This window comes from Alternaria postmessia, assembly GCF_024291825.1.
Source record: "Alternaria postmessia strain BMP 2775 chromosome Unknown scaffold_31, whole genome shotgun sequence".
Taxonomy (NCBI): domain Eukaryota; kingdom Fungi; phylum Ascomycota; class Dothideomycetes; order Pleosporales; family Pleosporaceae; genus Alternaria; species Alternaria postmessia.
The window spans coordinates 282,031-306,038 of record NW_026260104.1 but is presented as its reverse complement, the minus strand read 5'-3'; the positions used below and the strand labels follow the sequence as shown (position 1 = coordinate 306,038).

At 50.9% G+C, this 24,008-nt stretch overlaps 11 protein-coding genes across 11 annotated transcripts; 6 read left to right on the top strand and 5 right to left on the bottom strand.

The window, feature by feature from the left end:
* Window positions 1-84: 84 nt before the first annotated feature.
* On the bottom strand, window positions 85-1,744 carry J4E82_005790 (uncharacterized protein; the record flags this gene model as incomplete). Its single annotated transcript, XM_051732051.1, has 2 exons — window positions 85-1,505; window positions 1,576-1,744. The coding sequence occupies 2 exons, from the start codon at window positions 1,742-1,744 to the stop codon at window positions 85-87; spliced, it is 1,590 nt and encodes a 529-aa protein (XP_051588300.1).
* A 604-nt stretch (window positions 1,745-2,348) lies between these two features.
* J4E82_005789 (uncharacterized protein) lies at window positions 2,349-3,483 on the top strand (the record flags this gene model as incomplete). The annotated part of the gene is made up of 4 exons (XM_051732050.1): window positions 2,349-2,394; window positions 2,445-2,882; window positions 2,931-3,140; window positions 3,191-3,483. 4 exons carry the CDS (start codon window positions 2,349-2,351, stop codon window positions 3,481-3,483), a joined length of 987 nt encoding a protein of 328 aa, XP_051588299.1.
* Window positions 3,484-4,050: 567 nt separating this feature from the next.
* Window positions 4,051-5,873, top strand: J4E82_005788 (uncharacterized protein; the record flags this gene model as incomplete). Its single annotated transcript, XM_051732049.1, has 3 exons — window positions 4,051-4,177; window positions 4,232-4,668; window positions 4,731-5,873. The coding sequence occupies 3 exons, from the start codon at window positions 4,051-4,053 to the stop codon at window positions 5,871-5,873; spliced, it is 1,707 nt and encodes a 568-aa protein (XP_051588298.1).
* A 69-nt stretch (window positions 5,874-5,942) lies between these two features.
* J4E82_005787 (uncharacterized protein) lies at window positions 5,943-7,691 on the bottom strand (the record flags this gene model as incomplete). The annotated part of the gene is made up of 1 exon (XM_051732048.1): window positions 5,943-7,691. One exon carries the CDS (start codon window positions 7,689-7,691, stop codon window positions 5,943-5,945), a length of 1,749 nt encoding a protein of 582 aa, XP_051588297.1.
* Window positions 7,692-8,290: 599 nt separating this feature from the next.
* J4E82_005786 (uncharacterized protein) lies at window positions 8,291-10,493 on the top strand (the record flags this gene model as incomplete). The annotated part of the gene is made up of 6 exons (XM_051732047.1): window positions 8,291-8,384; window positions 8,444-8,703; window positions 8,751-9,017; window positions 9,073-10,128; window positions 10,183-10,296; window positions 10,347-10,493. 6 exons carry the CDS (start codon window positions 8,291-8,293, stop codon window positions 10,491-10,493), a joined length of 1,938 nt encoding a protein of 645 aa, XP_051588296.1.
* A 1,353-nt stretch (window positions 10,494-11,846) lies between these two features.
* J4E82_005785 (uncharacterized protein) lies at window positions 11,847-12,401 on the bottom strand (the record flags this gene model as incomplete). Its single annotated transcript, XM_051732046.1, has 3 exons — window positions 11,847-11,926; window positions 12,015-12,262; window positions 12,325-12,401. The coding sequence occupies 3 exons, from the start codon at window positions 12,399-12,401 to the stop codon at window positions 11,847-11,849; spliced, it is 405 nt and encodes a 134-aa protein (XP_051588295.1).
* Window positions 12,402-12,782: 381 nt separating this feature from the next.
* J4E82_005784 (uncharacterized protein) lies at window positions 12,783-14,121 on the top strand (the record flags this gene model as incomplete). Its single annotated transcript, XM_051732045.1, has 4 exons — window positions 12,783-13,031; window positions 13,166-13,711; window positions 13,765-13,900; window positions 13,976-14,121. The coding sequence occupies 4 exons, from the start codon at window positions 12,783-12,785 to the stop codon at window positions 14,119-14,121; spliced, it is 1,077 nt and encodes a 358-aa protein (XP_051588294.1).
* A 1,547-nt stretch (window positions 14,122-15,668) lies between these two features.
* J4E82_005783 (uncharacterized protein) lies at window positions 15,669-16,670 on the top strand (the record flags this gene model as incomplete). Its single annotated transcript, XM_051732044.1, has 3 exons — window positions 15,669-15,862; window positions 15,915-15,974; window positions 16,031-16,670. 3 exons carry the CDS (start codon window positions 15,669-15,671, stop codon window positions 16,668-16,670), a joined length of 894 nt encoding a protein of 297 aa, XP_051588293.1.
* A 1,038-nt stretch (window positions 16,671-17,708) lies between these two features.
* Window positions 17,709-18,184, bottom strand: J4E82_005782 (uncharacterized protein; the record flags this gene model as incomplete). The annotated part of the gene is made up of 2 exons (XM_051732043.1): window positions 17,709-17,894; window positions 17,948-18,184. The coding sequence occupies 2 exons, from the start codon at window positions 18,182-18,184 to the stop codon at window positions 17,709-17,711; spliced, it is 423 nt and encodes a 140-aa protein (XP_051588292.1).
* Window positions 18,185-20,034: 1,850 nt separating this feature from the next.
* Window positions 20,035-20,687, top strand: J4E82_005781 (uncharacterized protein; the record flags this gene model as incomplete). The annotated part of the gene is made up of 2 exons (XM_051732042.1): window positions 20,035-20,405; window positions 20,456-20,687. The coding sequence occupies 2 exons, from the start codon at window positions 20,035-20,037 to the stop codon at window positions 20,685-20,687; spliced, it is 603 nt and encodes a 200-aa protein (XP_051588291.1).
* Window positions 20,688-21,529: 842 nt separating this feature from the next.
* On the bottom strand, window positions 21,530-22,648 carry J4E82_005780 (uncharacterized protein; the record flags this gene model as incomplete). The annotated part of the gene is made up of 3 exons (XM_051732041.1): window positions 21,530-22,286; window positions 22,343-22,469; window positions 22,519-22,648. The coding sequence occupies 3 exons, from the start codon at window positions 22,646-22,648 to the stop codon at window positions 21,530-21,532; spliced, it is 1,014 nt and encodes a 337-aa protein (XP_051588290.1).
* Window positions 22,649-24,008: the final 1,360 nt, after the last annotated feature.

The window sequence follows — 24,008 nt, the reverse complement described above, 5'->3', positions numbered from 1 at the left end:
TTAAGATCTAGAGGATGGGTTCAGAGTCGGGGGAAACGTCGTATATTTCCTGTATTCTCCTGGCCGACCATGTACAATAACGTATCACATACCTCTCCAGTCATTCTCCCTCTCCCACGCAAACGCCGCTTCGAAAACACCTACTTCATCCCACCACTTCCCAATGACCTGCATGCTAACCGGTAACTTGATCCCTTCCTCGACTCCAGGTCCTTCTAGTACCGGCAACATACCAATCGGCATGGCCAATACTGGATGCCCACTTTGGTTGAATGGCGCCGTGTTGGACGTCAATCCAATCTGTTTCGCAATCTGCTCGAGCGGTGTCGCATCGACACTTGCATGACTCGTCGCTACATAAGGCAGTGTAGGCGTAAGCAAGATATCGTATTGCTGGAGCGCCATATCGTAAGCGTCACGCAATTGTCGAGACAGATTAGTCGCCTTGGCGAGGAGATTGGGAAATTTTTGCGTAGCGTAGAGACCGTTCAAGTATATATTCTTTGTCGAGGCGTAGGCTTCATTCCAGTTTTCCTGGCCCATGGGATGTAACAACGAGTTTAGATCGAGCATCTGGTGTCCGCGGCGTCCGAATGAACCGGTGGTTTTGGCGAGGAAGCCGCCGACTTTTGATACTCCGGTCCATATCGCAGCGCCTTTGGAGTGAAGTGGTATCGAAATTTCCGTGACCGTGGCGCCGAGGTCTGTGTATTTGGAGACAGCGGTGCGGAATGTTTGGATCACTCGTGAGTCTAGGGCAGGTGTTGAAAGAGATTCGGTGATTATGGCGAAGCTTTTGCCTTGAAGTGGTTTTTGCTTGGGGAGATTGTTGATGGAGCTGTAGATGGGTATCTTGGATGGATGGGGAGCAGCGAAGGAACGGTCGTCAATGTTATCGGTGCCAGCGATGGCTTCCAGCAACACGGCATTCTCGAGCACTGTTCGTGTCATTGGGCCAACGTGGTCGTTTGTGGGCTCGTTACTTCCACATCCCGTATATGGTACAAGGCCAAAGGTAGGTTTCAATCCAATGATCCCGCAGTTGGCGGCTGGGACGCGGATGCTACCACCTTGGTCTGCACCGATCGCTCCGTCAACCTCCCCCAGTGCTACAAGTACACCCGAGCCGCTCGAACTTCCGCCAGCGCTATAACCCTTGGCGAACGGGTTTTCCACTACTCCAGTGCCTGACGAATGACTTGTCGCAGAATGACACATGTTTTCGCAAACAGCTTTACCGAGAATCTGACCACCAGCTTCTAGGATACGTGTAGTGACAGTTGCATCGACATCTGGAACATATCCTTTGATGAAATTCGTGCCTAGTAGCATTGGGACATCTTTCACTGCAACATTGTCTTTCAGAGCAAACGTTTTACCATGAAGTTTACCATTGCCTTTGGCTTTCTTGTCAACAATGTTGCATCTCCATGCCCACGCTCCATGAGCATTGTCAGATTTCTCCGGGAAGTAGATGTCTTCTCTAGAAAAGCGTTCTTTGTCAACTATTGGGACATAGTCTACAGACCAACGTCAGCTTCACTTCGATATGCAGAGAGAACAGTCATGCCCTACCGTCCATGGCCATCAATTGTTCGCTTGCATCGTGGAATACAGCAAGCAAACGACGATAATCTTCCTTCTCTTTATCATCGATGTTGACCCCAAGCTGGGAGCATAGTGCTTCGAGTGTCTCTTTCGTGACCGGATTGCCGTGGCTTGCATCTAACGAAAAAACCGACATTTTGTGTAAGAGAACAGGGACTTGGAGTTCTCAGTGACGTTCACATGTACATGCCAGTATGGCATCAAATAGCTAACTGTCTCGCGGGCCCGTTTATCCATTCCAGTATCGGAGGCGCGCAAGCCCATTGCGGTCCATCTACCAGATGCTGGAACACAAACAGTCGTGACACATGATTCAGCATCTCCATGTACCGATAACGCATGCTTGCAATAATCTCGGCCGCGTTGACGGTTGTTAGAGTGGGCTTCCGAAGTTGGAAGGAACGATAAGGGCAAAGCGGGGTTGGTGGGACGCCTATTTGATCGTCGTCGGAATGGCCACTTCCGATAAAGACCCAACTGACAGTGCTTTCTTTACCTAAAAATGTCTTGATTGTATTCTAATCGAAACGCCGTTGTTGATAGGTAATTGATAGGTGGAGGGAAACTCATTTAGGATGCAATCAGGATGGTGTGATATCAGTTCGGGGTCATTAGTGTGGAGTGGACCTTGAAACATTCCATACTTTGATACCACTCCCGAAGCTTGATATACTTTGAGTGTATGTTCATTCTTGGGTATTAACATCAGGCTTTGTCATTGTTTCGTGAATTTGCCCGCCATGGTCCACGTCGAGGAATCTCTACAACTCCCCAGAGATTTCGAAGGTGCGAGCCCATAGAGCGTGCGTTCTCACATATACTGAGCATTCTTCCAGGTTTTGGTGAAGATGGCCATGACGCACAGTGGCCAAACGGTGCCCGCATTGCAGTCTCCTTCGTGTTGAACTACGAGGAAGGAGGCGAGCGCAACCCACTGGATGGCGATGGCACCAGCGAACCCTACCTGTGGGAGAAAGGTCCTTCTGGCGGCGGTAGAGAACAGCGACACTTGAACGGCGAGCAAGACTACGAGTATGGCAGTCGGTGCGGTGCTTGGCGGATACTTCGCCTCATGAAGGAATTCGGCTGGAACATGACTCTTTGGGCCATCGCTGTTGCTATGGAGAGAAACCCAACGTTCGCGAAGGCATGTGTAAGAGAAGGCCATGAGATTGGTGCCCATGGGTATAGATGGCTTGACATTTGGGATTATTCGCTTGAAGACGACAAAGCTTATATCAAGAAGACCTGTAAAGCTCTGGAGGCCGCAACTGGTATGTTTCGCACAATAACGATCGTGCATGGAACTGATGCGACCACAGGTGAATTTCCAGTAGGAGCGTACTTTGGTAGAGGAACCCCAAATACCGCTAGCCTGCTTCCAATCATGTGGAAGGAGATGGGCCATAAGATGCTGTATACTTCCGAAGTATACAACGAAGACTCGCCATACTGGATTGATCTGCCATGGGAGAAAGAACTGCCTGACATGGAGAAGGAGGGCCTATTGATGATGCCGTACAACTACGATTGTAAACACACTCCACATGTATGGTTATTCCAAATTAACAAGGTGGTACAGGTAACGATGGCAAGTTCCACATGCTTCCAGGCTTTGTAAGCTCAGCTGGTGCTGTCTATGAGCAGTATCTCAAAGATACATTCGACTGTTTGTATAGAGAAGGCGGTAAAATGATGACGATTCCTCTGCACTCCCGAATAGCTGGTAAGCCAGGAAGATCGGAGAGTCTGAGGAACTTTATGAAGTATATCTCTGAGAAGGAAGGCGTTTGGGTCGCGACCCGCAGAGATATTGCAAATCACTATCGCCAGACTTTTCCGTACAAGCCCGGATCGAAGACTGGTGGTTCGTAGAACTTACTATGAGCGCGTCAATGATATAAACCTAATGGTACAATATCCACGTACTCTTTTAGGGTTCAAAGAACAGGATGTGCGATGATGTCATTGCTCTATGCTGGTTTCCCCAGCACATACCGAGTCTTCGAGCTAAGTGCAACGAAAAGGAAGCTTGTTGTGCAAAGCACAATGACGTGCTAGACTCGCTCGCGACCACGCATCGATGGTGCACAAAGATTATCGCGTCGCGTCGCGTCGCATCACGAAACACCAGCCTTCTTCCTGGAGATGCACATCGCGCTAACCCTTACCAGTGCTGGTTAGTGCACTAGCTACCCTGCCCTGTCAATCGGCTTCTTTCATCCCGATGCGTTATCGCCTTATCAACCGAGTTCTATGCCGTCTTTCTAACACCCTGGATTCCAGTGGAAATAGATGCCTGGCTGATAGGATGGCTTGGCTATCATTGTGGCAAGATATGCAATCTGTATCAACAATGAACTGGCTTATATGCTCCGGAGCTTCGCACGAGATGGGCGTCCGGACTGATCTCGATCTGGGGATAGTTCTCACTTGACCGCCATGTCGCGCTTTCTGCAGCGAAGCAAAGCAGCATTCAGTTCTCCAAAATCGTTCAAGGAGACATTGCAAACTACAAGCGATCATGGAGAAGTGCGGTATAACCAGGATCTCCTCCCCAGTCCACCAGGTAAGTCGCACCATATCTCCCAACTCTGTGAAGCTTGCGACTGACAGGATGCAGCGGACAGGAAATGGAGATGGCAACATTACTTTGCCTACTATTTGACCATGACATTCAGCCCCTCCTCGTACAACCTTGGTGCATCTCTAGTCTCGATTGGTCTTCTCTGGTGGCACGGCATGATTGCTGCGGTAATCGGTTCAGCCATTCTCACCATTCTGGTCGTGCTCAACAGTCGTGGCGCTATAAAATACTTCATCGGCTTCCCTGTCTATGTACGTGCGGCTGCTGGTGTGAGAGGAGCCAGTTTGTATATCTTAGTACGAGCAGTAGTAGCGATTATCTACTTCGCGACCCAGACGTACTATGGAGGGCGCATCACGTCGGTTTTCATGCGCGGCATCTTCGGGAACGGTTACAACAATATTCCGAATCATCTTCCAGAGAGTGCGGGAATCACAAGTAGAGATTTGCTGAGCTTCTTCTTGTTTTGGATGGTAAGTGTCTTCCAAACTCTCTATTTGAGTTCTGGCTCTAGGGAGCATGCTGATTTCGACAGGTACAAATGTCGGTTATGTTCATTCATCCGACGGTACTTCGACATCTCTTCGTGGTGAAAGCTGTCTATACCACAATAGCACTCTTCGGTGTACTTGGGTGGGTGATCAGCGCCAACGGAGGCAAGATCGGAAGCTTCACCTATACAACTAAGCAGACACAGCTTTCGGGCTCGGATCTCATCTGGCCTATGATTCAAGCCATCAACTCTGTCATGGGTGCTCTGGCACCGGTGCTCATCAACCAACCTGATATAGCAAGATACGGACATTCGTACAGCGATGTGACTTGGAGCCAGGGTGTAGGTATCCTTATCAGCAAAGTACTGGTCATGTTCTTGAGTACAGCGACGACTGCAGCTGCAACACAAGTCCTTGGTAAAAGCTACTGGAACGTTTGGGATCTCTATGACGCCATCTTGGATCAATATTGGACTCCTGGAGCTCGAGCAGGAATGGTGTTCGCGTCTTTCGGCATGATGCTCGCTGTACTTGTCACCAACGCCGGAAGCAACTCGCTCCCTGTTGGCGCCGATCTTACAGGAATCTTCCCTCGCTGGCTGACCATCGTCCGAGGCCAGGTACTCTGTGCGATTCTCGCGCCTCTACTTGTTCCATGGAAAATAATCGCCTCCGCTACATCGTTCCTGACTTTTCTTGGATCGTACACCGTGTTCTTGATGCCAATATGCGCTTGCATGATCGTCGACTACTGGCTCGTTCGAAGAGGCAATTTCCACGTCCCCTCGTTATACACCTCTTCACCTAAAAGTCCATACTCGTACTACAAAGGCTGGAATTTGCGCATGCTGGCTGCTTGGATTGCTGGGGTTGCGTTCACTGTTCATGGTGTCGCAGGGTCTTTGGATCCCGATTCAGTAGCCGAGGCTAGCAAAAATATGTACAAACTTGGCTTCATATTATCATTTCTGATGGGAGGATCGGTGTACTACAGCTTGTGTCTTATTTGGCCAGTGCAGATACTTCCGATAGGCACGGAGAGGCAGTTGGCGTTTGAAGAATTGGCAGCCAATGAAGGATTCTTTGATCACGAGAACTTGGGTACAATTACGGGAGTCCTGGAGGGCGATGAGATAGATGCAACACAGCATTACGTCGCTGACAGCAAAGAGAGCAAGGTCTGAAACGGAAGTCTACATCTTTAGGATTATCTAGGGGCCCATCTCGATTAATGAGCGTTTCACAATCTAGCCTTATTTGACATCAGATTCGACTGAAATCATGTATCGTAGCTTTGCTGTCTGACCATCTGCATGACCACGTGCGAAGGCAGGCAATCGCCGAAGCTTCACAGATAGGCGTTCTCCGTCTCTTAGAGTTACGACACATCGATCAGTAGGTTTCTTGGCCTTGTGAGACGTCCGCAATCTCTGTGTAACCCTCCTGCCCTTCTTTTTTGGTGCGAGGACCTCTCTTATTGACCAAATCTGATCTTCTTGCACCAACCGTATGATTAATGTCTCGTCTTTCATGACGACGAGTTTCCATTCTACCGTCGACCTACCTGGCTCCGCCTGAACTCTGAAATGTTTGTTGTTATCTATTTGTGGAAATCTTTCCTTTCTCCCGGTGCCGTCTTGGGCAGTTTGCTGTTCAATGCTTCCTCTTACTGCAAAAAATGCGTCTATGAGAAATGATCCACAATCAACTGAAAAAATGGTCTCCATATACCGAGTGTTTTCCCTTTCTGTAAGGCTTGACTCTGAACGGCAGATGAGGACCCTTGTCTTCTTTAGTTGCCGTGCAATATGGTCTTCTACACGAGGCAACAACGCTGGAAGAACTTGCACGCGCATCGTGGCATCATATCCTGGGTGCCGTCGTAGGAGAAGACAAAGAGCGCCGTCCTCGTATGCCGACAGCGTGTAGTTCAGCAATGCTACGTGGGTGGGGGGATTGTCGCAGAATGTGACTTTGTCGAAATAAGACAATTTGTCTTTGATCTCGGAGTAGTCCAGTAATGAAAGCACAGTCGATACCTCGTTCCGCCGCGTGGTAACAGTAGTCATGATCTTTTCGTGCGCTTGTGTGTGCCACCTCTCTGATTCGACCAGATCAGCATACGAGAAATACGGGGAATAATTCTCATCTTTCTGAACGGGACAGAGTTTACAGGTCTTCCTATTACAGAACTGACTCGGGGATTCCGCTAAGAGGGAATGGCGATGGCTATTGCGACTGTGGAGATACAAGAATCCCGTGTGATCCGATGTAGTGTCATATATGGCTTCCTGGAGTCGAAAAAAAGCTTTCAATCGGCCTTCTCCATAGAGTAGTGGCAAATTGACGTCGAAGAGGCCGAAAAGTGAATAGGCCTCATCTTCCTCCTTTGTCACTGCTCGATGAGCTGCCCAGGACAGTTTCTCTGCTGTGCTGAAAGACGAGATGTGCCAATCATTGCACAGAACACCGCGATCGATACCAGTGATGTCTGCAATCTCCTGGTATTTTTCAAGATTAGTGCCAATATGTTGCCACCTTGACGAGTAGAATTCCACGCTATGCGGGGCGATGAGCTCCTGTAGGGTCCAACCACGGGTGAACCACTCGCTCTTGCCAACAGGCTGATCAATGCCCCAGCCTGCTTCCGAATCCACGACGTCTTCCAAATATGCGAAACAGATGTTCGAATCCTTGTAGTATCTCCACATCGAATTAATAGTCTCCTGTAGTTCAGCTGAGCTTGATTTGTCAATGCAACAACTGTCGATCCATATCCACTCGTATACATTCTGAAGAGCTAGTGTACATGCTCCCTGTACTTTCAAGAAGCCAGATTTGTTGCGTGTCACACTTGTTGGCTCGGAGAGTGGAGCTTGTATAATATCGGCATATGTGACCTCCTCTGATCCCCAGCGATGGGATAAGATTACGTAGTCCGGTACTCTGTTAGGAACGTACACACAACTGAATTCGAGAGATCTGGTGTTCAGCAGTCTCATGGTGATGCGAACTCTGATGGAGAGAAGGAGGAGGCTGGAAAAACGCAAATGATGAGGAATGTGAGATTCAGCAGAAGGCTGAGAACCAGTAGCCCTGTTGTAGGCAGCGCATGTGCGCTAGGCTAAACCGAGAGATCAGACCTGGTCTCATATTCATAGTCACACACCACTAGGGATGCTTTCGTGCAGATGCTCTATCTGTGAGCTTTGAATCTTGCGTCAAAGTTGGCCGGAAAGACAAATGTAGCTTCTGGTTAAGAAAGCATGCTGACAGACTTGGAAAGGTATCCACGCACTTTAGCTACTAACAAAGTGATGTGTGAAATGATGTTGTTTGCGGTATAGACATAGCTGTTCATCATGTTCGCGGCGACTTGAAGGCCGTATCGCGGCGGTCGCGGACTGGAACAGCAGGTGTGGCTGACAGGGTGAGCTTGGACCAGGCGCAACGTCACTGCCGCTGCCGTGAGAGCCTGGAGCTTCAGCATGCCCAAGCCGCACAACACAAGATCCGCACTCACTGCAGCCTGAACCCGCTCGCTTTACCATAGGAGCCACCATTGTTTCCCCAGAGTGAGCGCGACGACTACAGCAACGACATGTGGGACGACGAGGACAACAATCCGTATGGATCCTTTGCCCGCCATGATTCCAACACATCAGACATTCCCGGTTTAGCTTCGCCCGCTGCCCGTAAGGCTTCTACACACCCTCTGAAGTAATCGCCAGCACTATCCGCTGACATGATCAAGTCCCCTACCGTCCCGCGACTCCGCCCTCTGAGGCTTCGTCCCCCGCACAAGAGTCGCCCGAGTATGTCTCGCAGCGGGACATGGATAGCGTCGACTATGACGAAGAGCAGCAGGACCATGCAGACCCCAAGGCGCCCAAGAAGGGTGGTTATGACGCGCGCGTGGAACAATGGCTGTACGAGCACCCAGACCAACTGGTACTGATCACGAGCGCGGGGAAGGACGGTGTCAACTACATACAGTACACCATCAATTGCGGCGTATGTTAGATCGGCAGACGGGGAATGCCTGAGATTAACACATGCAGGGCCTCGAAGTAAAGCGCAGATACTCCGAGTTCGCATCGTTACGCGCCGAGTTGGTCAGGCTGCACCCAACGCTCATCGTACCGCCGATACCCGAGAAGCATACCATGGCCGACTACGCCGCGAAACCGACAAAGGCAAAGGAAGACGCTGGCATCATAGAACTGCGGAAGCGCATGTTGGCCGTCTTCTTAAATAGGTGCAGGAAGATGAAAGATATTCTGGAAGACGGTGTATTCTGGAGGTTCCTCGACCCATACACAAGCTGGGTAGGCCTGTCCAGCACCCGACCGAGCATCCTATTGAACTAACATGTTTCGATAGAATGACGTACTTACTAGCCCGCCTGTCTCCAATATACCCAAACAGATCCTCAAGGCACCTCCGCTCGACCCTGCGAACCCTTCCCAAGCACACAGCTACCTTCCAGTTCCCTCGTCTTCCGCCAAGTTGAAGTCAGGCGGCGCTACATCCAGCTCTGGTACGCCAGTATCACCAGCCAACAATGCAGCCATGCCTTCAGCGGCCGCGCACACAACACCAGGTCCTGCTATCTTCGGTCGCTTCCCTCCCGAGACGCGGGACATGTCAGAGGAAGAGCTAGACCCATACTTTGTCAGCTTTGAGAACTCATCAAAAGACTTGGAGCACCTGCTACAGGGACCAATGGAGAAGGTCAACAGACGCCTGCTTATGCATCTTGGAAACTGGGGAGAGGACATGGCGGATCTGGGCGCCCGCTTTAATGCCTTTTCGCTTTCCGAACAAACCCAATCTCTTGCCGCGGCCATAGAAAAGACGGGCCAAGCCGTTGATTCCACGTATATTGCGACGACCGAACTCTCTTCTTCACTCAGCGCAGGCTTCTCTGAGCCCATGCGTGAGAGCGCACAGTTCGCCGGTGTTGTACGCTCGACACTAAGATATCGAGTGCTCAAGCGGATACAGGAGGATATGACCAAGGACGAACTAGAGAAGAAGCGCAATTTACTCGAATCGCTTGAACGTAGCGAAGCAGAATCGAAGCGACTGGAACAACACCTAAGTGGCGTTGGTCATCAGCCGCCGCGAAGTCGCGCTGCGTCGAACAGCTCACAGCGCAGTAGCGGCGATGCAGAGCAACATAGGAGATCGGAGGAAGACAGGGCGTCCATTGATTCTGACTTCCCACCCACACATGGTGACACACCATCTAGTGCACAGGGCGCTCCTGATAGCCATTCACCACCCACAAGTCCGCACAAGAAAACTGCGAGTGGTAACTTTGTCACTAACAAGCTCTTTGGATCCATTACACACGCCTTTAGGGGCATGGCAGATGTAGACCCTGAAAAGACACGGAGAGATCAGATCGGCAAGACAAGGGACAGTATGGTACAGGTATGCTTCAGATGATAGATACTAAGAGACTTTGAGACGCTAACGAACCGGCAGCTCGAACAAGCGCTGACTGTCGCTGAGAAAGACACCAAAGACGCAAGTTCAGGCGTGATGAAGGATCTGCGGAGATTCCAGAGCGAGAAGGAGGACGATTTACGACGTTACATGGTATGTCACAAGCCCAACCTTCTTCCTTGAACTCTTGCTAACAGCCACAGATGGAATTCGCTCAATGTCACATCGACTGGGCAAAACGGAACAAGGCCGCTTGGGAGGAAGCCAAGGCCGAAGTCGAAAACATTGCGCCACAGTCCTCAGAAGAATACCCCAGGCAACCTGAGGACTTTGAAGCACGGGAGCAGTAACGCCCGACGCCGTAAATTGTCGTTTGATAAGTGGAAAAGCATCACTTGGGCGACCACGCATCTGTATTGAATAAGAGTAGTAATTCAAACCATCACAGCAATCGTTACTTGACGGCGTGCTACTGAATGCAGTCACCATGCTGTCCTGGTGTGTATGAATATCAGTCCGTGATGAAAAGGTACCCAACAATGCGCTTGTTGGACATGCTGACTGAAAGGACCCAGATCCTCACACTACCCTACGGCAAGAATAGTGATGTTTGAGCGTGAGAATCATGTGTATGCACCGTGGCAGTTCGCTGGACGATACAATGCATTGAAGGTTAGCGAAGCTCTATATACAACAGCCTCAGCATCTTCGTGTTCTGCCCTCTGTTGCTCTATCCATTTACCTTGAGAAGCTTCGGCTCTACAACGCGGTTCAAGTACGCTTGATACCACACAGCGACTTGGAAACATTACGCTTACTACTATCAGAGCATCTCCAACAAGAATCTATCGTCTCTGAGCAACTCTCGTTCCAAAATGGGATTATCCTCCGGCGCAACGATCGGCCTAACTGTCGGTCTCCTTGTCCCCATCGGCTTCATAGTCTTCTACGTGTTCTGATATTGCCTGATGTCTCCGAACCACGCCTTCATGCTACGTTCACGCACTCCTTCTTGCTCTACAAGTCGACTTGAACAACTGCGCACACGGCAACGGGATCTAGAGGCACAGGTTGCCGCGGATGTTGGAATGGATGGTGCTCATGGGTTTGAAGGGTTGGGAAGCGAGAGGGACGAAGGATTGGAGAGAAATGCAAGGGCTATTTTAAGTACCAAAGAAGTTAGAGACAGGGAGTGGAGGGCTGCGAGGGAGAAGAACGGACGGCCCGTGGGGGTTGGGTCACCAGGGGTGGGTACTGTAGAGGCGAAGAAGGCGACGGTTTGACTGATGACTACGCAGAACAGAATGGAAAACCATACCGACATTATCATGAAAAGTTGCATCAAATATGAAAGTAAGAGATCTGACCTTCAGGGCTCTTCCCTCCCTGTGGTGTGCACGAGACAGGATAACAGTGTGACCGGAGGGAAACATCCGAAATCTTGGAGTGAGTGGCAAAATAATTGGAGGATCGTAAAGTCCATGATATGCATTGATGGTTAGCAGACAATTGATCTCAAACGCCATCCGTCTTGTCGTTCCCATCCGCAAGAGTTTTTCAGGCGCTCGTAGATATACATGCCGATGCCCGCAGAAGCAACTCCGTATCCACCATGATGAAGAACCAGGCGAACCAGTAGTTGTAGAGAAACCGCCAATCGACTCCAGCCATGACCTTCGTAGTCATCATCAGTGTGCACCCGCTTATTTCTTGTCCTTCTTCGCACCACCCTTGGTCTTGGCTGTGCCCCGGAACTCCTTCATCCTGTTCTTGCGCTGCTTGCCTGTTGTCCAGTCAGTATATGTTGTGTACCATAGCCCATATCCATCGCCATAGTTGCGGCAGTGTTTGTAGACGCAGGGGAGACGTACGCTGCTGCCTGCTGGCCTTCTCGACCTTGGTGGCCATGCCGTAGCGTACTAGCCTGTAGCGGGGCTCGAACTTCTTCATGGCCTCGGCGCTGTCGTAGATGAGAGCGAAGCCGGTGCTCTTGCCGCCACCGAAGTGTGTCTTGAAACCGAAGACGGAGACATCGTCCTTCTTGGCCTTGTACAGCTCACCGAGCTTGCCACGGAGCTCGTCCTTGGAAACGTTCGCGCGGTTGGGGTGGAGGACATCGCTGTATTAATCCCGTCAGACTCAATCCTCCGCAATTGCGTGCCCGGCAGTTCCTGCACTTACACGACCATCTGACGACGTCCGAGGAGGGGGTTGCGGATGAACTTGCGCGTGCGCAGAGTAACTTGAGAGTCGGCCATGTTGGGAAGATTCGACCTGCAACGCGGCAATTAGACGGAATTCACAAGAGCGACACGGCGAGTTGGGTCGGTAGTGAACGTACTGGACAGAGATCGATCTTGCTGTTGTCGATTACCTGTGGTTAGCTGGCGGCAAGATGGAGATGTCGAATTTGCGTTCAACGTGTCGGCGGTCGGCGGTGCGTCTGCTCGCTTAGACTGCCAAGCCGCCCCGCTGCAAAATTAGGTAAGCACGTACATGGAAATCCTCCCCCTCATCAAGTGGGAGCGCTGAACTCGAACATTGTCACATTCGCCAAAAGTCAAGCTGGCTCACTAGAGATATTGGAGCGCTTTGCAAATATTAGAGATACGGTCTCGATCTAAACAGCTTCCATCACCATGGACGACCCTCGCAATCTGCCGCAACTGCGCATACTGCAACGCCAGTATTTCCAGCTGGTAGAGCCTCAGAATCTCAAGTGGCCAGATGATGCTACGTTGAAAGCGCCGGAGGTGCAGTCGTGGTTGTTCAAGAATCTGTTTGATACAGCCAACGTCACTTCACCACCTCCGGAGCGCTACCAGCTCAGGACACTAAAACAACTCGTCGCAAAACTCGAGAGGTCGATCACTGACCCGGAGGAGGATGTATGGTCTCCTATCTCTTCATCGTTGCTTCATTTCTACTGTAGCTCAGCCACACATCAAGTCGCAATAGCCTTCTTTCAACGGCGAAGATACGTTCCAGCATGTGCTGACCTTTCATTTCGTTCTGTTTGTAGGAAATCTCAGATGATATTATGGAAGCGATGACTACTCTGCTTATTGCTGATCTGCCCTCCGAGGCCGACGCGGCTCAGCAAAAAGCATTTGTGACGTACTCTTACCCTGAGCGATTAAATGACGACAGCACATCGCACGAGCGGGCAGTAACGCTGCTTGAAGCGCGATCCGTCATCTCATCGTCTGGAACTACTGGTCTTAGGACGTGGGAAGCCGCGTTGCTTCTCGGATCGCATCTTGCATCCGAGACTGGCCGATCATCCGTTTACGGGAAGAGATTGTTTGAACTTGGCGCGGGAACTGGCATGTTGTCAATCCTTTGCGCAAAGCACCTGGGAGCTGCTGGTGTCGTTGCTACAGACGGCGACGAGGCCGTTGTCGATGCCATCAAAACCAATCTCTTTCTCAATGGACTCGATGTCGATGACAAGTCTCAGGTCCAGGTACGGACAGCGGCGTTAAAGTGGGGCTATCCGGTTGATGCGACGACATTTTCCGAAGACTATGGCATGGAAGTGCCAGATATTGTGATGGGAGCAGACGTCGTAAGCCATTGCTATTGCATCGTCGTGGAGAAGTGGGTTTAACAACGTCGCAGACATACGACAAGTCCGTCATACCGCGTCTGGTCTCGACCCTAGGAGAATTCTTTGACATCAACCCGGCACTCGAAGTCTTAATATCTGCGACGATTCGCAACGAGCAGACGTTCGAGACTTTTTTGAACGCGTGTAGTGGGTCTCTCCGCGTCTTGTTTTCCTGGCCATGTTACGACATCGGGTGAGTTGTTGCTGACTTTTGTGGGGTAGAGCGGAACCGTTTCAGATTCGAGCAGGTCAATTGCCCACCGGTACCTGAACATCAACAGGAAGGGCCGTTTTATCCAACTTCGACCCCGATCCAACTGTGGCGTGTCACGAAAGGACAATCCATGGACGACCCGTTTTCTGTTTGAGGTTTGTGATGTTGAGAGAGAAAACTCTTGACCGACATATGAAGGCTAGACTTCTACTGCGGGTACACACACACACCCTGACGATCGTGGACTGCTGCACATAGTAAGGTGTCTGGTTTCAGGCCTAAGAGATTTTCTGATGATTCACGATCGTCGACGAGACGGTGAGGGCACTTTAGAAGATCCGGTTGGCTCTTTCATTGCGCGGCCGCTAGGATAGAGTTACGCGAGTAGACAATGGACCCGCATTTTGCTTATGCACAGTCAAAAGTCACTCAGGCGGAGGGTGCTTCAGACATGCGAATTATGGACAAGGAACAAACACGATGTAGGGCGGCTCGTAAGCCGACTGGTGAGATTTGTGAGCTTGCAAAACGCTGTTCAAAGTCCGACAGCGGAGTGGTGAGTTGATTGCAGGAGGGGCCGCGCCGGATTACCGGATGAAGAAGTGTGTGAGACACACGCAATATGGCTTCATTGTGTTGAGAGAGCTCGCAACACAAAGAAGATGGGACAATGTCGCATCAGCGATACGCACCCGAATGGACAGTGGTGTGTAGTATGGTACCCGCTGCGAGTTGTACCGAAGTGCACAAGAACGTGGACCTTGTGGTATTTCCGTGTGCATGCTTCGGCCCGCCATTCGCTGCAACACGATGCCCACGACGTCTGTATGCACAACGCTGCGATGCTTAATGATGCAGTATGGCCAGGCTTCCCCGCTGTGGCTGCAACGGGAAAAATTAAATTGTAGCAAGGCACCGTGGTGGATGCGAGTGGGGGTTGGTGGTGAGGAGTCAGCGCGCAGCGGGTGCCGGTATGGCGTGCTGGATGATATCAATGGCTCTATCTTGATGGCTATCACGAATCATCCCCACACGCGCAACCATATCCCGACCGCATATTTAGATCCGTCGTCGTCAACCGCGTTCTAGAACTGCACATCGGAAATCGCAGGCACCGGTCTCGTAATTACTTATTGACCACAGTCCCTCGCTCGTCTTCTTATCGATCCCCGATACATTACTTATTCCCCTGCCGCTGAAAGCCGCCTGCCTCGTGGAAATACTCGGCTTTGCTCTCTCTCACGAACTGCTGCTTATCGCCCCCAGCCCAGCCCGCGCATCGTCATTCCCCGGGAATACACTGCACCGCCTATCAGAAAGTACTGGGACCTGTTTTCATCCTCCCTCCCGACGTCGCACGTCCCTCATCTTGTCCTGGTAAGTTACTTGTCTACATGTTCCCGGTGTCGCATTGTTGTTACTCTCCACCAAAGGGCGCCTGATCCATCCATCCGTCTCCGTCCTTGTACATCGTCGCGATCTAGACATCCATTATAGTGTTCCTGGCTAAAACGTTGGCGCAGAACCCAAGCGATAAGGATTCTAAACAAAGCCACGCACGAACCTTCCGTCATATCAGCAGCAAGTAACTCGGCGGCCTGTGTCACCGCTTCTTCGCTGCCCGACTTCCAGCCCTGTAACAAGATCGTGCACCGTGCGCGATTATCAGAGTGAGGCTTTTAAAGTTCATCCACATCCATAATGGCCACGCATCACGTTCGTCACCCGTCCCATCAATCCAAAAAGTCGCAACCTGCGCACGCACGGCCTTCCAGGCCTCTGTCAAAGCGGACTCATTCCCACGGAAGCAAATCCGCTTCCAAAGTCGTTCATTACAAGGAAGTCGAATCCGACGAAGACGAGGACTCAATGGCGGTTAGCTTTTTGAACTACTGGTATGTTGTCGTCATCGACTCCTCACTACTGTGTGCTAATGTTTTGTTGTAGCACTGTCTGCGAGAAGCAAATTATTGTTCCTAGTAACTCTGTGCTCTACTGCTCGGAAAGGTATGGCACACACCCACTCAGCTATGCACAGACCATCCACTAACATGCACATGTAGCTGCAAGAAGAAGGACACCGAGAAGAGCCTTACCTATTCATACGATCATTACTCACCGCCAACTACGCCGTTTGCCAACTTCACCTTCGACGACTTTGCCTTCCGCGACATTGTACCTCAGCGCTCCCCCACTCAGCCTGAGTCAAAACGCTCGTCATGTGCCTTCTCCGACATCTCATCAGACGACAACAGCGCCGACCGGTATCAGCGCTTTGATTCGGACGCGTCAAAATACCTTCGCAAATTCCAATCACCTGCATACTTCCCTGATACCGTTCGACCCCGCTACAACCGTAACTCCACTTCGCAAATCAGCTTTAGTGCCGCTCCTTCGCTCTCACATACCCCGGCCTCGTCGGTGAGCTACTCGCTTCCATACACACCCGCCACTACAAGGCCTCTCCCACCTAGGACAAAGCCGTCGCATAGTGGATCCTATGGAGCCAAGTCGATCGACCTGGTTACCCCATTAACGGCTCCGTCGAGTCCAAAGTCATACTCGCACAAGTCAGCGGCATCCATATCAAAAACGTCTACTAGTACAATCGAAGGCGAGATTGTCTATGCCAAGTCACCGGTCCCTGAGCCATCGTTCGCCAGTGGAAGTCTTGGTCGATTGCTTGCTTCAACACCTCGTTAAACAAGTGCTGTTTCGAGGTGCTTGATCACCATCACCACTCAAGTTTTCTTGCAAATCCTATCTAATATCATGTCACGGGCGCATGGCTATGCGGGCGTAGCTTCGGTACTCTTGGGACATGCATATTTCGTTTCCACAATAAAAGTCCTTTGGTCATCTTTGAGACGACCCTCCTTTTCGAACAGCGATATACCACCAAGTGTTTAGATCTCATAGAGATATGACGATTAACGTCAGTAGATAGAAATCATGAATGAATGCTCATGTCACACACTCAAAATCTGCAACTGTCTGCACGACGTAAATCGGCATTGACCTCTACCATGACTGTAGCCTCATCGAAGCCTTCTCAGTCATCTCGATTACCAGTTGTGTCCCTTCAACCAACTTCTTGACGACTCAAGTACAAGCAGTACCAATGTTCTCCGCAATATTATGGTATTGGTCGAGTGTGTAAAGCTAACTGCTTTCCTTTGTACACGACTATTCCAAGCCACATTTTCGAAGGGAACAATCATTGTAATGTGAGTGTTTCAGTATATGCGGCAACAACAACAATTTCTGGATAACTAGCAGCAGTCGGAAGCCCCAATAATCTAATCCTTCTGTCGCAGTTGTACATCTGGAAAAATCAAGAAATAGCTCTAGTGATGAGAAATTTGAGACATTAACTATACTTCTCGGTATGGACCACAATGCTAACACAATTGAGCTGATGCTCATCCTGCCCTGCCACAGCACCACTACGACATTTACGATAGAAGAGGAAAAGAAAGCTATGAAGGTTGTGGGTCGCTGTTTATGGCCTCCGTGGATCTCACAAGATCGGGAACCACACAGATATAGCATCACATAGGTAGGAATTCTCATGATAGTAGGCAGGTCTGCCTTGGACATCGACCATTACTTGATTAAGGAGTGTATATAAACGCCGCCGCATGCAAATAAGGAACGCTATGCTATGCAATACCCATCATGAAACCCATAAATAAACATTATTCGATGCTTGTCATCGTCCTTTTGATGGAAGCTCAGTGCTTACAATCCGCAGTTGCTGGTAGCAACCTGGGCGTATTGCGCATCAATACGTCCAAGAGCCGCAGCTTGGCCGTTGGTAAGCTCATCCATGGCTGCCTTAGCAAGGTTGAAACCTTGGGCAGCATGGTCGACAGCGAGAACGTAGACGGTCTTTCCGTTGTAGGTGACGCCGTAGCATGTTCCGCACTGGTATAGATTGTTAGACGGTGAAGATAAAGTGGAGTAGATACTGCACATACCTGAGGGCTGTTCCATCCAGCAACACCCATGTATCCACCGATGCGAGGGAAACCAGCAACGTTGGCTTGAGTTTGCCAGTTGTACTTGGTAATGAGACCGTTGGCACCATCTGAGCAGGCGAGCGCGGTCAAGGAGCGGCTGCCATCATCGTAGCCGGTGTCGTAGCTGACAGTGATGGCTGAAGCAAGGCTGGCGAAGCCAAGGATGGCAGCTGAGATGGCGCTGGAGAACTGCATAATGTTGATGGTAGACGGGTAGAGGCTTGGAGAATGGAGATGTGTGGCGAAACGGTGGTTGCTGTAGGAGATTGGAGAGTAGAAGCTGGAAAGTTGGTAGCTGATGATGCCCTATTACAGCTGCGAGCGTATCATCCTTTATACCGCTCACCATCACGAAGCCTCCACTCTACAATCCGAGGCTACCACCTCGTCTTTCGTCACAATGGCAGTTGGACAGGGTAACGAAGTGCGAGTGCGAGCAACATCCCGGAATCACTTACCATTTCCACAACACTAGCTTCAACGGTCAAAGCAGATGACCATGAAATAGCGGTTTTCACAGTAGATTAGCACAGATGAGCTCATAGCGTCAAAAGACACGAGAGTCGATGCGGAGAGTTGCGATATTTTTGGAAGACTAGCAGCGGGAGAGGCTTGCACTAGCTGTAAAGGGTCCAGCAGGCGAGGAAAAAGGTCCGGGCATTGACGGATGGTTACATTCGATGTGCCATAACAGGTAGCCATGGGCAGCGATCAATAAAACAATACTGCACCCCGCCGGAACTTGCGCACGATAAAGACATCTCACGAGAGTTAGGCCTGGTGTTGTAACCAAAAGAAGAGGGAGCACTGGGTATGGCCTCGGAAGGGGCGGTAACAACGCCACGTCGACGAACACGAGATCTGACTATAACCCGCTACAGCGCTGTACGATGGAGCTATAGCTGTTGCCCAGGGAAGTGCGCAGTCGAATTAGCTGGCCGTTGTGGTAGCGCTCACACCAGCAACGATAACCTCGGTCAGCACATGGGCTGCCTGCTCACCATTGAAGCAACACTCGAATGTCACCACGTGACATCTAATTGTAGCTTTTCCTTCGCACAGCCCGATTATAATGTAGGTTCTGTCCATGGACCGCGACCTCGTAAGAGTGGAGATTCAACATAGCCACTGGGTAAAGCGTCGGAGTGCTGGGACACCGTCTCCGCCAGCGCTTTGACGTCTTCCGAAGGCATGAAGTAATTAGACCCAAGTAAAGTTGTCGCCACGCTTTGCGCAAGCGGGAAGATGCCGGATGGTGAGCTGATGCAATATCATGAGATCTATTCGACCGGAAGACGTGGAGTAGCACCATTCCGAGGCCCCGAGGTCAGCACCGGAAGCTGTAGGCGCTGTCGCACGTTTCGCGAAGCGTATGAGTTCGCACGGAGGTCCTCCTCTCAGCGGATACAACGGCCTGTCAACTGTCTGCGCCCCAGACGTCGCGACGATACGCGTCCGCTGTCACGGCAGTCGATATGGAGGCAACGGGTGAGGGAGCGAGGCTAGAATAGTGTTCGGGTTCCGTGCACGCTCTTTAAAACACGCCGTGTTCCATCAACGCTCAACACGGAGTTTCATCCCTTCGCCAGAAACACGTTTGCCGTAGAAATCAGGGTCTAGTCTTGGCTCTCATACAGCCACAGCAACGGCCTAAGGCAAGAAACGGTCGTACGCGAGCGGCAAGTGGCTGAATAGAGGCGCCCACGGCAAACATGGCCAGTAACAACGCACTGCATTGACCGCCCTGTTTCCCCAGATCTCGCTTGGAAAGTTCAGGCGTCAAGAAAGCATGCCTTCGCGACGCCTGAAGTCTCGAAGCTGTTATGCCATGGGATGGGTATACCGACTCATCCGCTCGACGGGCGGCAACTGTTTCTCTCTTTGTACTATAAAATGCTCGCAAATGTGCTCACCTTTGTTCGGCAGGCAGGTCCACGTTCTTCACTTCTCACTACCAATTACACACCAAGACATCCCTTTGTTTCTTCCCGCATTATCTTAATTACCAAAACGAGCTAGTCTCTTTTCCGAACAAACCGATCATAATGCATTTCTCCACCATCTTCGCTGCTTCGGCCATGGCCAGCGCTGCCTTTGCAGCGGACCACAAGGTCCTTGTCGGTACCAAGGCCGGTGATCTTGTCTTTAAGCCAGACAGCCTCAAGGCCGCTGAGGGCGACACTGTCACCTTCTCGTTCTGGCCCAAGAACCACTCCGTCGCCCAAGCTACCTTTGCCAACCCTTGCCAGCCCATGCAGAATGGCTTCTGGAGTGGCTTCGTCCCAACGACCGACATGGAGGCTGTTGCGCCTACAACCTTTACATACGAGGTCAAGAACGCCTCGGCACCTATCTGGTTCTACTGCACACAGGGCAAGCACTGCCAAAATGGCATGGTCGGTGTTATCAACCCACCGTAAGTCCTCACGAGTTCTAAGAACGCCTGCTTTGACTGACATTGTTTAGGGCTTCCGGTCCCAACACTATCGAGGCTTTCAAGAACGCCTCTGAGAAGGCCACCGAGAATGTGTCTCCTACATCGACCGCCGGCTCTGGCGGCAACCTGTCCGAGAACGGCACCTCCACATCTGGGTCATCATCATCTTCTTCTCCAGCAGCGACAGGCGCTGCATCTCATCTCGCCGGCAGCGCCATGTTCGCTGGTATGACCGGTCTCTTCACCTTCTTTATGCTTTAAACGATCGACACTGGAGTGCGAAGCAGATGTTATACCCGTGCAAAGATAGAACCAGAGATGACAAGAAAAACGAGGCGCAGTAGCATGATGGACAATGTTGAATTGGAAAGGCAGAGCAGAGGTATTCTTGGTGTTAATTGTATATGAGTATTGAATGAACTAGTCAAAACTCCGACTTCAACTACGTCTTTGCCAATGTCTAGTGACCGGAACCTGGTGGCCAACATACTGAGTTGCCTAGGTCCTTGTCCGTAGCAGCATACAAGTGGGCTATGTTCAGGAACTAAAATATCTTTTGGAAGTCAGCGAAAGCTCGTGAAAAGGCATCGTAACTGTAATGTAGAGATGGAAAGCAAATCAGACATCCAAGGAAGGTATTCGCGCTCATTGACCATCTAAAGTAGGTTCGATTGATGGCTAGCGTGGAAACTGCGAATGTGGAACGTTTTTCATCATAGTGCGGGGGAGGGTAAGGGTGTGAAGATGTGTGGTAGTACTTACAGGAACGAGTGGGTAACACGAGGATACTGTAGTCAGTAAAGAGGCGACGGATCGGCCAGCACTTTATATGCTGGCAACTGGAGAAGAGGAAGAATGCGAACTGGAGAAGAGGTGCAGGAAGCTAAAAACTTTAAAGTGGGCCCGTTCGGCAGTACCTTTCGCCGAGACTGCGAACAGCTCCCCTGATGGTCAAGTACCAAGGTATGTGCTCGTAATAATTGGCGAAGTTTCCAGAAGATTCATTCGAGTGATATCACATGGGACTGCGCTTATGATCATGTTCGACCTGAGTTCATACCATGTTCGTTCTTTAGGCTAGCGGGTTGTCCTGTCCGCGAGGCTTACAATTCGATGACGACTTTGCGGAAGCTGACACCCTCCTTCTGCTTCTTGTAGCCCTCCGCTACCGCATCCAGTCCCTTTCCAACCACCAGTGGTTCTGGAACAGCCTTCAGCGTGCCCTTCTCTAGCGCTTCTGGTACCCACTGCGCCCAGACAACATCGCCAATGTACTTGTCAGCTAGCGCTACAGTTGGAGCGAAGACACTGGCGCCCTCGATGCCCTTGGGGAGACCCTCCGCAGCGGGCAAGACGGAGCCGTAGCGTCCACCGAGCTTCTCGTACACTGGTGTCCAGGCAGCCGCGGCATCTGGCGTACCGATGGCGTCGCAAATACCCGCGAATTCTGTGCCTTCGAGAGCGACCATGATGTCGTGGGCAACCTTGGGGTCCTTGTAGTCAAAGGCCGCTGTTGCGCCAAGGCCCTTGAGTTTCTCCAGGTTGTGCTTGCTTGCCACACTGACAACCTTCACGCCAGATGCAGCCGCCAACTGAATCGCCGTCGCACCCACGCTGCTCGAGCCGCCCCATACCAATACTGATTTGCCTGTAGACGAGGGATTGGAGGATGGCAGCGGTAGCCCGAGCGTCTCCTTCTTATAGAGACAGGCGGCTGCAGTTGAAATGGCAAGAGGCAGGACTGAGCCTGACGCGAAGCTCATGTCGGATGGAATCTTGGATACGACGAGTGCGTTGCAGGCGGTGTAGAGCTGGAATCCGCCGTGCGCAGGGTCGTTGGTAACGAGGGAAAATGCATGTCTGCACCATGCTGTCAGTATACTCTCTCGCTGGAGCTCATGAAACTGAAGACAAACCCTAGTACGCGGTCGCCTTTCTTGACATGTGTAACACCCTCACCGACTTCGTGAACCTCGCCAGCGACGTCAGTACCACAGATGTTGGGGTACTTTTGCAGGAAGATTCCATAGTCCTGGATTTTCCCTGCTCAAATCAGCACAATTGAATGAACCGCACATGTGCAGATACTCACAATCCACGGGGTTGACAGCAACTGCGTGGTTCTTGATCACAACCTCGCCCTTGCCCGCCTTTGGCATGGGAGCTTCCTTGACCTGAAGCTGGCCCTTCGCTTCTGGGATCCACGCTGCTTGATTTGACATGATGATGGTGATTATTGATGTGGTTTCTTTTGGTGTGTAATGTACAAACAAGATGAGTTATAATTGGCGTCTTGTAGCCCAATTGACGAGAAGAGAGTTTACAATATAGTTGTCCGCCGGCGCAACATGTTCGCCGATACTGCCCACCCACAGTCGATTACTGAGCCTCGGTAGATCTCCAGCCAACGTACAGAGATCGGCCCCCACATTATGCTTTTTCGATGGCAGCTACAGAATCTGTTTGGTGTGTTTATGGGGAACTGGTTGTACGGTGACGTTATCTGAGCAATGATGATGTCTAGCGCATGCTATGTCATCGTCAATGGAGTTAAGCGGAATTTGGCTGGCTTGCATGTATGGTTCGGGCCGGTCAACAACTAATAGAGACCAGAATGAGAGAGAGAGAGAAGATATTGAAATGAATACTCAATAGACAATTCTGAAGGACTGTAGTTGCCAAGGAAACAGACAGCGCCCAGAGGTTTGGGCGATGAAGATATCCAAAAGAACAGTTTGATGGACAAGATCCCACGTGTCTGTTTTTATCCACACGTTGTTTTAGGGCCTTTGTCTTGCGTTAAACATGATGGAGGCTGCAACTCGATTGCAATCGGATCGATTTTCCAAAACGTCAGAATGAAGTTGAGCAGGACGCTAACCCTGGATCTGGGATTACCACGAGCCAACGTCTGTCTATTGGGAATTTGGACTAACATTACGATATGCGCCTTCCTGCTTAGAAAGAGGCCTACGACTTGTATGTATCTTGTTCTGTTTTGTTCGAGGATGACTGCGAACTCCTTGCTCTTCCGATAGGTTAAACGTCAGTATGAGTATTGGACGTTCATGGTTTCTTTGTTTCCGAGGTTGTTTAGATTGCGGTCCGCCGCGGGCTCGACGAACAGCTACAACAGCTCCGCAGCACACGCACAGTCTCATACCAATGGAACTGCATCCCGGTACCTGCCTAGCAGGATAGTGAAGAGCCTGGTGAGTAGTGGAAGGTCAAGAGTGAGTTTTGGTACCTATGGGAGAACGGAAAACTGCCGAGTCAGTTGCGCCACCCCTCAAGCCACCATCTGATTCGGGCTCAGATGCACCGAACGGACGCGCAATAGCAACACCAACAAATGTGGAGTCGCATTTCAACGGCGCAGCGATAGCAGATTGCAATGCCGCGTCCTGATTTGCTTTTCTCCTCTTCCACCTCAACGACCATCGCTCTACGCCGACCTGCCTGAGCGCCGCTCCTCGTCGAAACACGCGCGTAATCCGATGCTTACTTGGCCTCGCTGATCCGCATCTCACAATCGGTCCTGCAACCAATCCTCAACGTTCTCACCATCCCGCCGATTCTCTC